The sequence below is a fragment of the Peromyscus californicus genome, unplaced genomic scaffold (genome assembly GCF_007827085.1).
Source record: "Peromyscus californicus insignis strain IS unplaced genomic scaffold, ASM782708v3 Scaffold_13__1_contigs__length_99412109, whole genome shotgun sequence".
Taxonomy (NCBI): Eukaryota; Metazoa; Chordata; class Mammalia; order Rodentia; family Cricetidae; genus Peromyscus; species Peromyscus californicus.
In genome coordinates, this window is record NW_026294424.1 from 95,375,415 (window position 1) to 95,390,712 (window position 15,298).

A 15,298-nucleotide genomic window follows, 5' to 3' on the forward strand; every position below is an offset into this window, starting at 1 on the left:
AGCAGCATTCATGAGAAGCCCTGTTTTCTTCCTAGATCCCAAGAATGAAGGAACTCTCACAGCAAAAGCCAGTCATACCTTTGGATGTGAAGTACTCCAATGACTCGTGTGCAGGGCCATGATACATGACTTTTCCTGAGGCCACTAAGGTGAGGCTATCAAAAAATCTGAATATGGTGTACTGGGGCTGATTAATGGAGAAGATGATTGTCCGTCCCCTGATAGACATCCTAAGTTCAAAGCAGGAAAAGTCACTGGACAGCAGAACCTTGAGATTCTCAACAAAGTATTTTATTCCTGAAGTTATACTCTTTGTTTCCATTTCAGCTTGAATTTCCTTAAAAACAATTCATCCCTCTTATATTATGCACCTGATAGAGAAACAAAGCTCCAAACTTTTATTTAAAATATTAGGACTTCCAAAGTATGGGCTGTCAGTAGTCCAGGGTCCACTTGAGTGTTACTATGTAGATCTGTGGGCAGTCTTCTCAGACACTGAATAGGAATATGTGGGAGTCAATGCAAAGAATCCATATCATAAACAGGCTGCCCAGGTGATGGGCAGGTTCACTCAAGATTGAGACCAATGACAGAGCAAGTATTACAACTATGATTGTATGCACAATTCCCTTCAATCATTTATACTTTCAGTTTCTTCAGGAATTGGTTTTCTTTGTTCTGATAATGCAATTCACATTATAACCACTTGTTCTCCCTGATAAACACTTCAGCAATAACCTCATCTCAATTTTCACAATATTGGCATAAGACAATTCTAATATAATTTCCCCCTTTCTGTTGATAAGACTTTAAATGTCCAGCAACAAGCCAAGGGATCACAGTTAGTGAGGGGCAAAGCTGGGATTTAATCATTGGTTTAATTCCATGATAGGAAAAAATAAGCTGGACTACCATTTCAGGGAGTCATATCTTCTGTTAGGAGAAACAATAACCAAAAACAATGTTTAAAACTGCTTTGAAAATGCATTTATAAAAGCTGGGCGTGGTGGCACATCTGGCCTGGACTGACCAGCCCAGCTACCACCCAGGCATACATCCAGGGCTTTGAGTTTGCCCAACCCAACATCTACCCCATCTGTGACCTGCTGTAGCACATGTAGGGACTGATCCTGCAGAACCATAGCTGCAGGATCTCCATGACTCAGGGTAGCAGCAGGACATCCCAGAGGAGTTTCACTTGAGGGTCCTGCATTGACGGTGTACCAGAAGACAGAGGCCTTGAACCTCACCAACAACTGGTTATACAAGTAAAGCTGTTTGGACAGAAGGGTCTACTCCATGACGTGCTACAGCTCCCAGTGCCACTAATACAAATGAAGAGGTGATGGATGGGTGGGAAAGACAAGAGTGAAGTGTTTGTTTTTCTTTTGCTCTGTTGTTTTTATTGCTGCTGTCTTGCTTTTATATTGTTTTGCTTCTTTATTTTTTAATTAATATTTTAATTTCTTTTTAAATTTTCCTTTAGGGGATGCTATGAGGGTGAAGTGTGGATATGGGGGGACAGACTGGGAGTTGGGTGGGATTGGGGTGCATGATGTGAAATTCCCAAAGAATCAACAAAGAATTATTTTTTAAAGCTGGGTATGGTGGCCTATCTGTAATGTCCCAGCACTTGGGAGGATCAGGAGTTCAAGGCCCACCTAGGTTACATGAGACCCTGTTTTATTAAGTCAAACAGAAAGAACAAAAGAAAGAGAGTGAGTGAAAGAGTGAGGGAGAGAGAGGGGGGAGAAGGGAGGGAGGGAGAGAAAGAAAAAGAGAGTAAGAGAGCTAGACACAGTAGTGCACACCTTGAATTCCAGCAGAACAACTGGTTGGTAGAGACGAGATGAGGCAGAATAATTGCATAATAGCCAACTGTTTTCCCAGACAGACTATTCATAAATCACAAAGGAAAAACTATAATTTCATATAATATAACCAAACCACCAACATGATTAGATGACCAAGATTCAAGTCAGGCAAGCAAGATGTCTCAGTCAGTAAGGACACTTGACACCAAGTCTAAAGACCTGAGTTCCATCTCCAGAATCCACTTGGTGGAAGGAGAAAAACAAGTCCCTCAAGATTTCCTAGGACATCTACATGCATGCTAGACACACACACACACACACACACACACACACACACACACACACACACACATACAATACACACACACACACGATAGGTGATAGATAGATAGATAGATAGATAGATAGATAGATAGATAGATAGATGAAAAAATAGAAAATGATTTAATCACTAGGATGCACTTTCAGGAGTGTTGGAGACCAAGGAGAACACAGCATATCAGGGCCTGAGTCTGCTCCAAGAACAATGGGAGCAACCACACTTAGGATGGCCCCATGCAATGCACTAAGACTAGCCATGGCATGAGACACAGGGACAGAGAGAAGCGTTCCATACTGGAATATGAGCAAGAACTTGATCTTAGAGTGTCCTGAAGCAGACAGGAGAGGGGACAGACAGGGAAGGTGTGACACCTGAGGAGTCTACAGACTAGAAGGTGACAAGGCCCCAGGTGTTGACTTCCTCACCGGGAAGGTGCAATGGTGGATGATGTGGTTCTTGGAGGGACAGGCAGGAGTGGTTAGGGTGATGGACCGTGATGTCAGAACAAAACAAAGAACAAGGGGAAGGAAGGACAGACAGAGAGTGCAGTAAAGTTCAACAGCCAGGAGCCCAGGTCATGGGAATTAGACAGTCCTTATACGGTTCTTGGGGTTATTCAGTCAGTTTGAAACTTATTAAGTTTTAAATATAAAAACCTAATCTATGGTGATATTTTATTTGTATGTTAATAAATAAAGTTGCCTGGGGTTCAGAGCTAATAGCAAGCCATAGTAGAAGTCTGGCAGTGGTAATACATGCCCTTAATCCTGATCACATGACAGGCAGATCTCTGTGTGTTCAAGGACAGCACCAGCATGGAGACACATGCCTTTAATCTCAATACCAACGATAGAAGACCTGGAGGTCTGTATAGACAGGCAGTGATGAGGAGGCCATGTGGTTGGGTTTACAACCAATTAGAAGGCAGAAGAGAAAGTCAGTAAAAACACAGATACACAGGAAGTAGGTCTTTTTCAGAGGGGAAGGATGGCAGTGGCAGCGAGGCGTAAGAAAGGGTTTTAGTCTCAGTTCTTAGCTACTGCTCTGACCTCTTGGGCTTTTAACTCTACATTTGGCTCTGTGTTTCTTATTTAATAAGACCATTACATCTACACTAACCCTTATACTTTTTTTCTATAAATATTGTAGTCTCAGACTTCTTTCTTGAGAGAGGGAAATACCACTTCTTTTATTTCATTTTTCCCCTGGTTCAGGACCCAGACCTTAGGAATCATTCTCTCTGCCACCACATCCAGGGTCAGTTGCAGAGATAATCCTATTTATTCTCTATTGATTTAAGACCTCTCTCCCTTTCATTTGAGCCCGTTCCCTTTAGTGTTCACTGAGGCTTTCACAAGTCACTCCCACTCCTTGAGTCATAAAGAAAGCCTGACAGTCACTGCCTGGTGCATTTCTCATTGGCCCTTAAGACCCTAAAAGAATTCAAGCCTTGTGACCTCACTTTGGCCAGAGAATTGCTGATTGTATGTGTATATAAACTGAAAACTTTGGAGAACAAAGAGAGAACAGAGAACAAGACAGAAACATGCCTAGAAAGAGTACAGTGCGAGCTGATTCATTCCTTCACCCTGAGATCATTAGAAATTCCTCACTTGTTGTAGCAACTTTTTTGGACCCTGAAAGAGGCCTTTAGGGCTGGCACCTATAGGTCCTCAGCTGGTGTGTCCTAATGTAACTGGTGTCCATTTAAGATGAGGGTATAGGTGCATAAAGAGGAAGGAGACACCATCCACAACTCAGTGAGACAGGCCTCAGCAGACACATTAAACATGCTTTGCCTCAGAACAAATGCATTTCCCCTCTGTACAGCACTCTGTTCAGACCACACCCACTCACACCTAGCTCACTTGTCACATGTTTGAGGGTTATGGGGACATGTATTTAAAGCAGTGCTCCACCTTCTCCACAGCCATCTTTCCCTATGCTCTTGTCTCATTGTTCTTGACATGTGTTCCTTGTTAAATGAAGTTTCCCTCTAATAAACAAAGAAGAAATTCTGATGCTTAATTCTGAATCTCCTGCACCAAAAATACACACAAGTGACCAGGTATCAAGGGAATAAAATTTAATATTCTTTCAGCACTTACCTTCTCAGGACCGAGATGACATCTATTGTAGTCCTCAAGTCCAAGCCAGTGGTGGGATCATCCAAGAACAGAATGGGATGCTCTGCAACCAGCTCCATTGCTATACTGGTCCTTTTCTTGAGCTCTTTAGATATAGGCTAGAGCACCAACGACCATCATTATCAAGAAGAACAACCACAGTCATTGTCATTTGGTGAACTAGACTGTTCCAGAAATAAAAGATTTTGTTATGTCTTTATCCTGAAGAGCAGAGTATGGGCACCTGGGAGAAGAAGGACATCTCTCTTTTCCAAGTGAATAGAAAGAGGCTCAGGTCAGACTTGACATGAAGCCCATGCTAATGACAGTTACTGTTTGTTCTTTATCAAGTCACATGTTCTAGGGTAATGAGTTATCACACTCCAAGCCTGGCACAATGAGATCTCTGTCGAAGGACGAGGAAGACAGAACAGGAAAAGATGAAGTATCTCTAGTAATTTAGTAGTCACTTAACACCTTCCCAATACACACCAATGACACAGGCACTCTACACAACATAACCACAACACATCACACACACTCCACTCAACATACATACAAATAAACACATACTACACAACATACACAGAACACAACACATTGACACAGAGGCACACACAGACACACACTACTTTTTATCAAAAATTCCACACTGCCTTATTAGGACCTTTTTAACTCCCTTACAGCTTTGCAAATTGACATTATTTACACTGTACAGCATCACAGAATTCATGACTCATCATTGTAGGCAAATCAAAGGGTACTATTGTCTACAGGTCAAACTGTCAAGGTCTTGGACAAGTCAATGTCATTGTGTAAGGTGAGAGGGAATAGCAAGATTCATGGGGACACAGAAATAGGGAACAATTCTCCCCAAACACTGTAACCAAAACCATGATCAAGCCCTACTGACAACATACAACAAAGGATGTCTGGGGAATGTGGGTGAGTGTGACCATGACAAGGCTGAGGATAAAAAGGAATTATTCATTTTGATAGTTAAGAATAGAGTTTATAGGTAAGCTGTAGCTAGAGTTTTCCTGCCTGGCCCACAGTCAGGACAAATCTCTCTCACCTGCCAGTCCCACAGCTGCTCAGACCCAACCAAGTAAACACAGAGACTTATATTGCTTACAAACTGTATGGCCATGGCAGGCTTCTTGCTAACTGTTCTTACAGCTTAAATTAATCCATTTCTATAAATCTATACCTTGCCACTTGGCTTGTGGCTTACTGGCATCTTCACAGGCTATTTGTCATCATGGTGGCTGGCAGTGTCTCTCTGACTCAGCCTTTAACTTCCCAGCTTTATTCTCCTTCTTGTCCTGCCTATACTTCCTGCCTGGCCACTGGCCAATCAGTGATTTATTTATTGACCAATCAGCAACACACTTGACATACAGACCATCCCACAGCACTTCCCCTTTTCTTTTTTTCAAAAAGGAAGGTTTTAACCTTAACAAAATAAAATTACATATAATTTGGGAATTTGGGCATAGCTTCTCTTACTACTTCCTGCTGGAGGGGGCCGCTGTATCTTATGGGGACACAAAGAAAATTTTAGGATTATGGAATAGTCCATGAGGTTGTATTGTCTGAGCCAGTTGCCTTTAAACCATTCTGGATGTTGGATCATCTGGGCCATGGTGTCATCGGAGACCTTTCAGGGGGTCTTGGCTGGTCAAACCTGATGTATCTTAATCTGGAACAAATCCATAGCCTCTTGCTTTTTGTGGAAACAAAAGCAGAGTCTCCTTTCCAAAGCAACACATCCTTACATCCAAATTTTGAAGTCAAGGTATCTTTAAAATATACATATTGGTTTAACTCAACATCTTTTATGATCAAATGTTTTTCTGCAGTTAAAAATCCCAAAGACAACACAATCCAGATTTTCTGTGTAATATTTATCTTTACGTGGATTATTTTTATATTAATTTTACTGTCTCTTTAAAGACTTTATTTTTTAAAACTATGTATTTGTTTATATAACTGTATATATCACCTTTTTTGTCTCTTTCAAGCCTACATATATTTTACACACATTGTAAACTATTACATCTGTCTTATTGTGAATCTATTGCTTTAAACTGCAGCATTTGTAAGACTGAAATGGTGCTATGGCTGCTGGCTCCGCCCACCTCAGCTTCCCAACATGGTGGTGGTATGTTTACCATCAGCTCTGGGAGCTATCGTGGGTCTATGCTTTTATCCAAGCATCTTGTAGCCCAGAAACCTCTTTTTTTGTTGTTGTTGTTTTGTACTAGCGAAGTCTAAATCTACCATGTAGCTTAATGTTCCACTTGCAGAGGCCTCATTCCCGCCATATGGCAGGTCGAGCACGCACGCATGCTAGGAACCTGCCAGTTGCTCAAACCGGCAGCTGCCACTCTTTGAGAGAGACAATTAAGAAGCTGTTTTTAGCTCCGTTTTAGAATCTTTTTTCTCACTTTTTAGGTGGAAACTCTTGCCCCATTTTGGGCGCCATTTTTAGCTAGAGTTTTTCTGCCTGGCCCACAGTCAGGACAAATCTCTCTCACCCGCCAGTCCCTCAGCCACTCAGACCTGAACAAGTAAACACAGAGACTTATATTGGTTACAAACTTTGTGGCCGTGGCAGGCTTCTTTCTAACTGTTCTTACAGCTTAAATTAATCCATTTCTATAAATCTATACCTTGCCACGTGGCTTGTGGCTTACTGGCATCTTCACATGCTGTTTGTCATCGTGGCAGCTGGCAGTGTCTCTCTGACTCAGCCTTCCACTTCCCAGCTTTATTCTCCTCCTTGTCCAGCCTATACTTCCTACTAGCCACTGGTCAATCAGTGATTTATTTATTGACCAATCAGCAACACACTTGACAAACAGACCATCCCACAGCACTAATATGGTGGTATTTTATTTATATTGAAATGTGATTTTAATTGTATGTTAATAATTAAAGTTGCCCGGGGGTCAGAGCTATTAGAGCCATAGCAAGAGTGTGGCGGTGGTGGCGCACACCTTTAATCTCAGCACTTGGTAGACAGAGCTAGGTAGATCTCTGTGTGTAAAAGGATACAGCCAGCATTGGAAACACACACCTTTAATCTCAATCCCAACCATAGAAGACCTGGAAGTCTCTACAGACAGGCAGTGACGAGGCAGTCATGTGTTTGTGTTTACAACCAATGAGAAGGCAGAACCAAAAGTCTTTATAAAGACAAACACACAGGAAGTAGGTCCCTTTTGGAGAGCTCTCTTGACTGAAACAGGAAGGGTAAGGCTCTGAGTTCTGACCTCTTGGCTTTCTTCTCTGAATCAGCTCTGTGTTTCTTATTTAATAAGACGATTGGTTACATCTACATTTGGCGCCCAACATGACAAGCTCTCTTGGCTGAAGCAAAAAGGGTAAGGCTCTTAGCTCTGACCTCTTGGCTTTCTTCTCTGAATCGGCTCTGTGTTTCTTATTTAATAAGACGGTTGGTTACATCTACAGTAAGCAGATGTTATTATTTTTATGGATGAAAAGTAATTAAGTACTCAGGAGGAAAATACTCCCGAATGTTCTTTTAAAATGCCGCAGTGAGAAACAGCTTTAGTGAATATGCTGTTGTCAACACTAAGGAGCTCAAGAGCTGGTATTAGCAAGTGTACTCTTGTGCTGGCTATGTAACAGTCAAACATTCACAGTAACCACACATTTCTCAAATAAAAATCTTATAAAAGGCTGAAGAGAAGTCTTTGCAGGGAAAAATCACTTGCCACAGAAGCTTGAAGCCTGGATTCAAAAGTTGTATGTGGTGGCATGCATCTGTATTTCTATCAAGATGTAATTACAATGAGCTGGAAGGGGGAGCAGGAGCATCAGGCATGAGTGTAGGGCATCAGTAAAACAAGACAGACCCTGACTTACAAACAAGGCAGAGGAGAGAATGGACCATTGACAAAGGTGTCCTATGACCTCCATGTGTGTGCTATGGCATTTGGGCAGACACACACACACACACACACACACACACACACACACACACACACACCTTTTTTTGAAAGCTATCATTAAAAATTATATTAAAATTCTTGCAATCTATTACATTTTATGACTTTCAAGAAGTTAATAAATATCTTCCTATGTTGTCCCTAAAAAAACAAATAAGGAACTTAGGGCAGTAACTAATTATTGTTAAAAACAAAACTAAAATAATGTACTTTATTGTAAACATAAAATATGTAAATAAACAGAGCCAAAGCAAACAAAATTCCATCACTTTGGAAAAAAGAACACATGGTGAATGTCAGCTTTTCTTCCCAACAAGATCAACAACATCTCATAAACGACTGTGGAGAAGTATCATGGGAATCAACAGCCCTAACCTTCCTATTCCTCACTGCCTCTAAGGAGGAGTCACCACAGGAGTTAGTTCATGAGAATCATATTCTGGGGAGCACATTTTCATCAGTACCACCAAATGTCTGCTCAGAAGGCATCTATATATAAACTTCTCAATGAATTAATGTCATTGTGAGAGACAGGATGGTTTGGAGGACACAAGAAAAGGAAAGCAATCTTGATATTATAATCTCTAAGTATATAATAAATACAGTACTTAGTCAGGTTTTTATAAACAATATAATAGTAAAATATATTTGGGGAATTTGAATGGTTATTACCTGACAGACTGAGTATATCAAGGTTTACTTTATTTTGATAGTTAAAAATGGAATTACTAAGATAAGCAAATGTTCTTATTTTTCATGGATGAAGAAATAAGTATAAATGGATAGAATACTATATAATACTCTTTTTAATATGTCAATAAGAAACAAGTGATCTATTTCAATAGTCAGCTGTGAAGTTCACCGCTCATCTATTACCTTTCCTGATCCTGCACAAGTCTCAACAGGAGGCATCACTGGTCCACTCATTGTTACACTTGCCCAAGGTTGTATCTATAAAACCTTAAATAGGGTCTAACTATTAACAGAAGATGAGGAAATGGGGAGTGAGGGCAGAGTGTACCCTAGTTTTATGGCCAGTTGCTAAGATAAAAGGTAAACAAGGAACAAAAAGTTTTATTTCAGCACACAGTTCAAAGTACAGTCAACCATGGCAGGGAAGTCCAGGCAGGAAGCTGATGCAGCTGGTTACAGCCAGTCAAGAGCACAGAGAGGATGAATACATGCAGGTCTGTCAGTGTTCAACTCACTTTCCCCATTCTCATGACACCCAGGACCCAAACACAAAGAATGGTGCTGCCTGAGTGGGCTGGGTCTTTCCACATCGCTTAACTCAATCAAGACAGTCACCTCAGAAATGCCCACAAGACAACTGACTACATTTCCTCATAGAGACTCTCTTCTAGATGATTCCAGGTGGCTCCAGACTGTGTCAAGGTGACAGTTAACACTAGCCACCACAGACAGGATGGGATAAAAACACAGAAAGGCTACAGAAAATAACAAGCACTTAATAAGTCAGAAGTAAATGCTAAAGAGACCAAGTACAACCCTGGAGGAAATAAATACAGAGTGAAACACAGAGCCAGAGTCCTCAATCCCAGGTCATATGTCAGTCCAGAAAACATTCTGAAACAGCAAAGGGACAAGTCCTCAGGGAAGAGACAATAAACAGAAGAAAGCACTTGTCAGATTCTCCATGAGTCAAGAGTTTAAGGCTGAGGAAGAGGAGGCTCATGTGAGGAAACTTGGAAATGGCCATGTGAGGAACACTTCCCTTCTGGATCATACTCCATTCCCAGGTTTAACCATTGCTAAGAAGGCTTCCCAGCTCAATCTCCACTTTACATCATGTAACCAGTCACTTACTCATTAATACAGAGAGCAGCCACCTGGACCACACACATTAGAGGAAACTGATAATGGAGGGTCATATAACCCACACAGAGATCGATCTCTCTCTGTCTCTGTCTCTCTCTTGCTCTCTGTCTCTGTCTCTCTCTGTCTCTCTCTGTCTCTCTCTGTCTCTCTCTCTCTCTCTGTCTCTCTCTCTCTCTCTCTCTCTCTCTCTCTCTCTCTCTCTCTCTCTCTCTCTTTCTCTCTCTCTCTCTGAGTCTTCCAAGATGTCTCTTCACATTACCTGGACACTTGCCACTTTATCCAGATGCAGAAGTTCAAGGATCTCATCAATTCGCCTTCTTCTTTCATCTCTTGTTACAGTCATCGGGAGTCGAAGAGCTGCTGAGAACTCTATGTTGTCTCTCACAGTCACTGTGGGCATCACCACATCATTCTGAAGGTTAAATGGAATTTCAAATTTAATTACAAATAGTTATCAGCAAGACCATCATTCTAATATGTTTAACCTAGTCACACATACAGCATACCCAGTGTAATGCTGTACTTAAAAATATTACTACTTTCAGGTACAGAGCCGGATGAAATCATTTCACCACCACCACCCCTGCTGTGGGATGGTCTGTATGTCAAGTGTGTTGCTGATTGGTCAATAAATAAATCACTGATTGGCCAGTGGCTAGGCAGGAAGTGTAGGCGGGACAAGGAGGAGAATAAAGTTGGGAACTGGAAGGCTGAGTCAGAGAGACACTGCCAGCCGCCACGATGACAAACAGCGTGTGAAGATGCCAGTAAGCCACGAGCCATGTGGCAAGGTATAGATTAATGGAAATGGATTAATTTAAGCTGTAAGAACAGTTAGCAAGAAGCCTGCCACGGCCATACAGCTTGTAAGCAATATAAGTCTCTCTGTTTTCTTTGGTCAGGTCTGAGCAGCTGTGGGACTGGCAGGTGAGAGAGATTTGTCCTGACTGTGGGCCAGGCAGGAAAACTCTAGCTACACCCCCCCCCCCATTTGCCTTCCAAGTAAAGCACAGGGATTTAGGTGACTGCTACCTGCAATTATTTGCAGAAGGCATCTTCTATGCAGTGGGGAAAGATGAAGGGATGGCAAAATCGGACAGCAGCAGTCTTTGTAGAATTAAATCCCAGCTGCAGTTACTAATGCTGTACCACAGCTGTCAGACTCCAATCCCTCCCCATCTTCCTACTTAATACTGCCAGCCTCAGGGTAATGAGTCATTAGGAAAAGCTGGTGTAGAGAAAGTTAGGCCTATTAATGTGTCATATAATTATTTAGAAAAACACAAATCTACAAGCTGAGCATCTACCCATACAGAGACAAGGGAAATTTAAAATTACAAACCCACCAACACTTACTTGTGGTACATAACCAGAAGTACATTTGAAATTAGCAGGTCGAGGTTTCCCATTTATCAAAATATCTCCTGATAATCCACGTGGATCTTTCCTTGCAGCTAAGACATCTAGCAACCTACAAAGGGTTATATATGTTATGTAGTTTACTTTCTCCCTTCAGTAAAACTATCATCTTTTAGCTACTCAGAATAAAAATTCTACATATAAAGTAAGACAGAAAATTAAGTAGTGAACAAGTCAAAAGTTTAATTGAAAACACACACACATACACACACACACACACACACACACACACACACACACACACACACACACATTCCTGTTCAGTCTGTGCTCTAATACAGCCCAGAATTATGAATGCAAGACACGATCCACATGACTATCCCTCCCTGCAATCTGACCTTGGGACTCAAACTGGTAATGTGCTGCTGTATTTTGAGAATTAGCCCTGGTGATGATTTCTTGTCACCAGAAAACTTCTGCTTCATCTTCCCAATTTTAATACTGTCTCCACCACATTAAATATTAATATGACTTGAAAACATATGCCAATCACTCCTTTGTTTCCTATCAGTAAAGTGGACCTAGTAAGACTTTCTGTTCTTGGTAGTAATTTCAAATGCATCCCCCTGAACATTATCCACAGCACATGCATCCAGACTCACACTTATACACTCACAGATATCCTCACACAATACTTACAGACTTATACATATATACTCACAGATATACTCACACAATACTTACAGACTCACACATATATACTCACAGATACTCACACAATACTTACAGACTCACACATATATACTCACAGATATACTCACACAATACTTACAAACTCACACATATACAATCACACAATACTTAAATAACCCCTGTGGAAGTGATTTTACAGCACTGGATACAGAAACTGGATACATGTGCTTTCCGTTATACTCACCAAGATCTGCTCCCATCTTCAGGTCCCATGATGGCATTGAGGCCAGGTCTCATGATCCCACTGTAAGCACAAAAACATACTGGTTGATTTTCTATTTTAAAGAAGTTTTATTTACTTAGGGTCTACAGTGAACATGCTATTGAAGTTGGATGAAATTTTATACAGAATATAAGTACAAACTCATAAGATTGAAATATTAATAGAAACCTATTATTTACAAAAGATGTCAAATGCTAGTGGGGACTCATCAGATAAATACCTCATATCACAAAAACCCTTTTATTTATTATTTGAAGGACTTGTCTTTTTTGAAACATGGTGCATCTAAGTTCAGTGTTCCTTGAAGCAAGTAGCAGGTTCTCATGAAGACTCCTTTACTGTGGTGGTATTGTGCTCCCCAAAATATTGTGCACTCTAATAAACTTATCTGGGGTCAGAGAACAGACAGCCACTAGATATAGAGACTAGAAAATGGTGGCACTCACACCTTTAATCCTAGCATTCCAGAGGCAGAAATCCATCTGTTCAAGGATACAGCCAAGCATGGTGACTCATGCCTTTAATCCCAGAAAATGAGCCTTTAATCCCAGGGAGTAATGGCAGATAGCAGAAAGGTATATAAGGTGTGAAGATCAGGAACTAGAAGCATTTGGATGGTTAAGCATTTGTCTGGTTAAGCTTCAGGCTTTCGAGCAGCAGTTCAGCTGAGAGCCATTCGGATGAGGACACAGAAGCTTCCAGTCTGAGGAAACAAGACCAGCTGAGAAGTTGGCCAGGTGAGGTTAGCTGTGGCTTGTTCTGCCTCTCTGATCTTCCAGAGTTCACCCCAATACTTGGCTCCAGGTTTGTTTTTATTAATAAAGACCTTTTAAGATTCTGCTACACTTTATATATACAGCCTTTATGTGTCAATTATGACAGTTTCTTGCTCATGTTTAATGATCAGTATCTTCATATAGCCCTGCTTGCTGCTTTGTATACCTCATCAGAAGAAACCAATGATTCATGGATTATCAGTAGCAGTATTGTTTCTATTAAAATAGGATCAAACCCAAATCAATGTATCTTAAGTAGAAATCAAAAGACTAGAAAGAAGTGCTCCAGAGGACAAGAGAGGATTGCCAAGTTTAACACTCAAACACATCAAAACAAAACCACCTTAATAAAAACAGAAAAGCTAAATACACACACATAAAATGATGACTTCCTTTCCTGATAAAGAGATTAGCATATGCTCAGTTTAGAATTGAGAAACATCCTTCAGGTACAGGACATTCTTCATTGATATATAGGTACAGCACAAACACAAGGTATGTCAGAAAACTGATTGATTCAGAGTAGTGGATATCCAGATTGAAAAGGGCATATTCTTATAGAAAACTTAGCTACGTTCCCATTTCTTATTTCAGTCCAGACAATGTGTCAATCCTTTGCCCTGCCCATTCCCCTCTTAGTAAGAAAATGATGGAAGTTCTGGTGGAGGAGCAGAAATGACCAGTGCCCAAGAACAGAGGCCATGGTTGGGGTTGGGAGGGAGAGTCTATACAGACAGCGGGGAAATCTTGGTATGTGTGCTCTGTCCTCAAAATTTGGTCAGAAGCATGCCTTCTCCATGTTATGGAACAATGTGTGGAATGTTGGTTTTAGCTCTTCTTAGCTCTTAATGAATTTTGAGCAAATACACGAGGACCCGGACTTTCTGCTGTTGGGACTTCCTCATTGCTTCCATCTCATCACTTGTAACTGACCCAGGCAGCCTGTTAGAAACTCTCAGTTCAGTTATGAGAGTGCATGTGCGTACAGACACATATACAGTTCTTTTATATATTCAAATTTCTAGGTATTAAATCTTCAATATTCCCTCATCATATGTTGATTTTAATAGTATGTTTGATATTATGTTTTCATCCCTAATTTTATTGAATTAAAATCATTTCCCAGGGGTTTTTTTTGTAATATGTCTAAGTGATGGTCAAGCTTATTCGTATTTTTAAAAACCAACTTTTTGTGCCATTAATCCATTAAGCTGTTACTTTAGTCTCCATCTCATTAATTTCACTGTGATCATGAACCTATCTATATGTATGACAAGGTAAGGCTGGGGGATGGTTCATTGGATGAAGCACTTGCTGTGTGAGGGGGAGGACCTAAGTTAAACACCCAGAATTCACATGACCTTGGGTGCAGTAGTGGGCACCTGTAACTCCATGCTCTATGGAGAGATGGAGACAGAGGCAGGAGAATCCCAGGACTCTTGCAGGCTGCTAGTCTGGCATACCCAGCAGTGAACAGTGAAAGACTCTGTCTGCAACATGGTAGAAGGTGAAGACCAGTGCTCAAGGTTGTCCTGTGACGGCCTTGTGCCATGGGTGTGTCATAGCGCCCTCACATCTGTACATGTAAACACATACTCACACATAAAGAGATATATACACTGAACACACACAAACACATACACATGCACACACACACAGCTAATTGATGATGGACAACTTGTTGAAAAAGTTGTCCAAAGTTGTGGTCTCTTTAGTGTATGCACATACTTGATATTTGACAGTCTTTCTATCACACGTGTTTTTTTACGAAATGGAAAGCCACTCTGCACAGTTTCTCTATAGCTGATGTTATGAAAACTCAACACAGCCTCTCCAGTCAATGTATCTGGGTCACTGGTGTCCATTCCAGGAAGGTCACTGGGATTTCTTTCTATCATCGGGATTGCAACAGGGTCATTATTGGAAGACATCTCCAGAGGTTCTTCCTTCCTGTAGAAGGAACAGCAATAGTGAGTTGATGGTCCACACAAGCAACATTATTACACAGCACAGCACACTTCAGGATTGTTTTAAACTGCACAGGCATAGGCAGATTCCTTCTTGATGTACAGTTCATGTGACTGTGATTATCTAAGGACCCAATGAGAA

At 41.0% G+C, this 15,298-nt stretch overlaps 1 protein-coding gene across 1 annotated transcript in view; it reads right to left on the bottom strand.

Annotated features, from left to right (window-relative positions):
- LOC128108988 (ATP-binding cassette sub-family G member 3-like) overlaps positions 1–15,120 on the bottom strand; it is a 48,017-nt gene extending 32,897 nt beyond the window's left edge. The window contains exons 1-6 of the mRNA XM_052736011.1: positions 14,918–15,120; positions 12,375–12,434; positions 11,435–11,549; positions 10,338–10,490; positions 4,245–4,381; positions 79–230 (exon numbers count right to left, since the gene is read on the bottom strand). Of these exons, the coding sequence (XP_052591971.1) occupies positions 79–230; positions 4,245–4,381; positions 10,338–10,490; positions 11,435–11,549; positions 12,375–12,434; positions 14,918–15,120 (820 nt within the window). The remainder of the gene's footprint in view (positions 1–78; positions 231–4,244; positions 4,382–10,337; positions 10,491–11,434; positions 11,550–12,374; positions 12,435–14,917) is intronic.
- Positions 15,121–15,298: the final 178 nt, after the last annotated feature.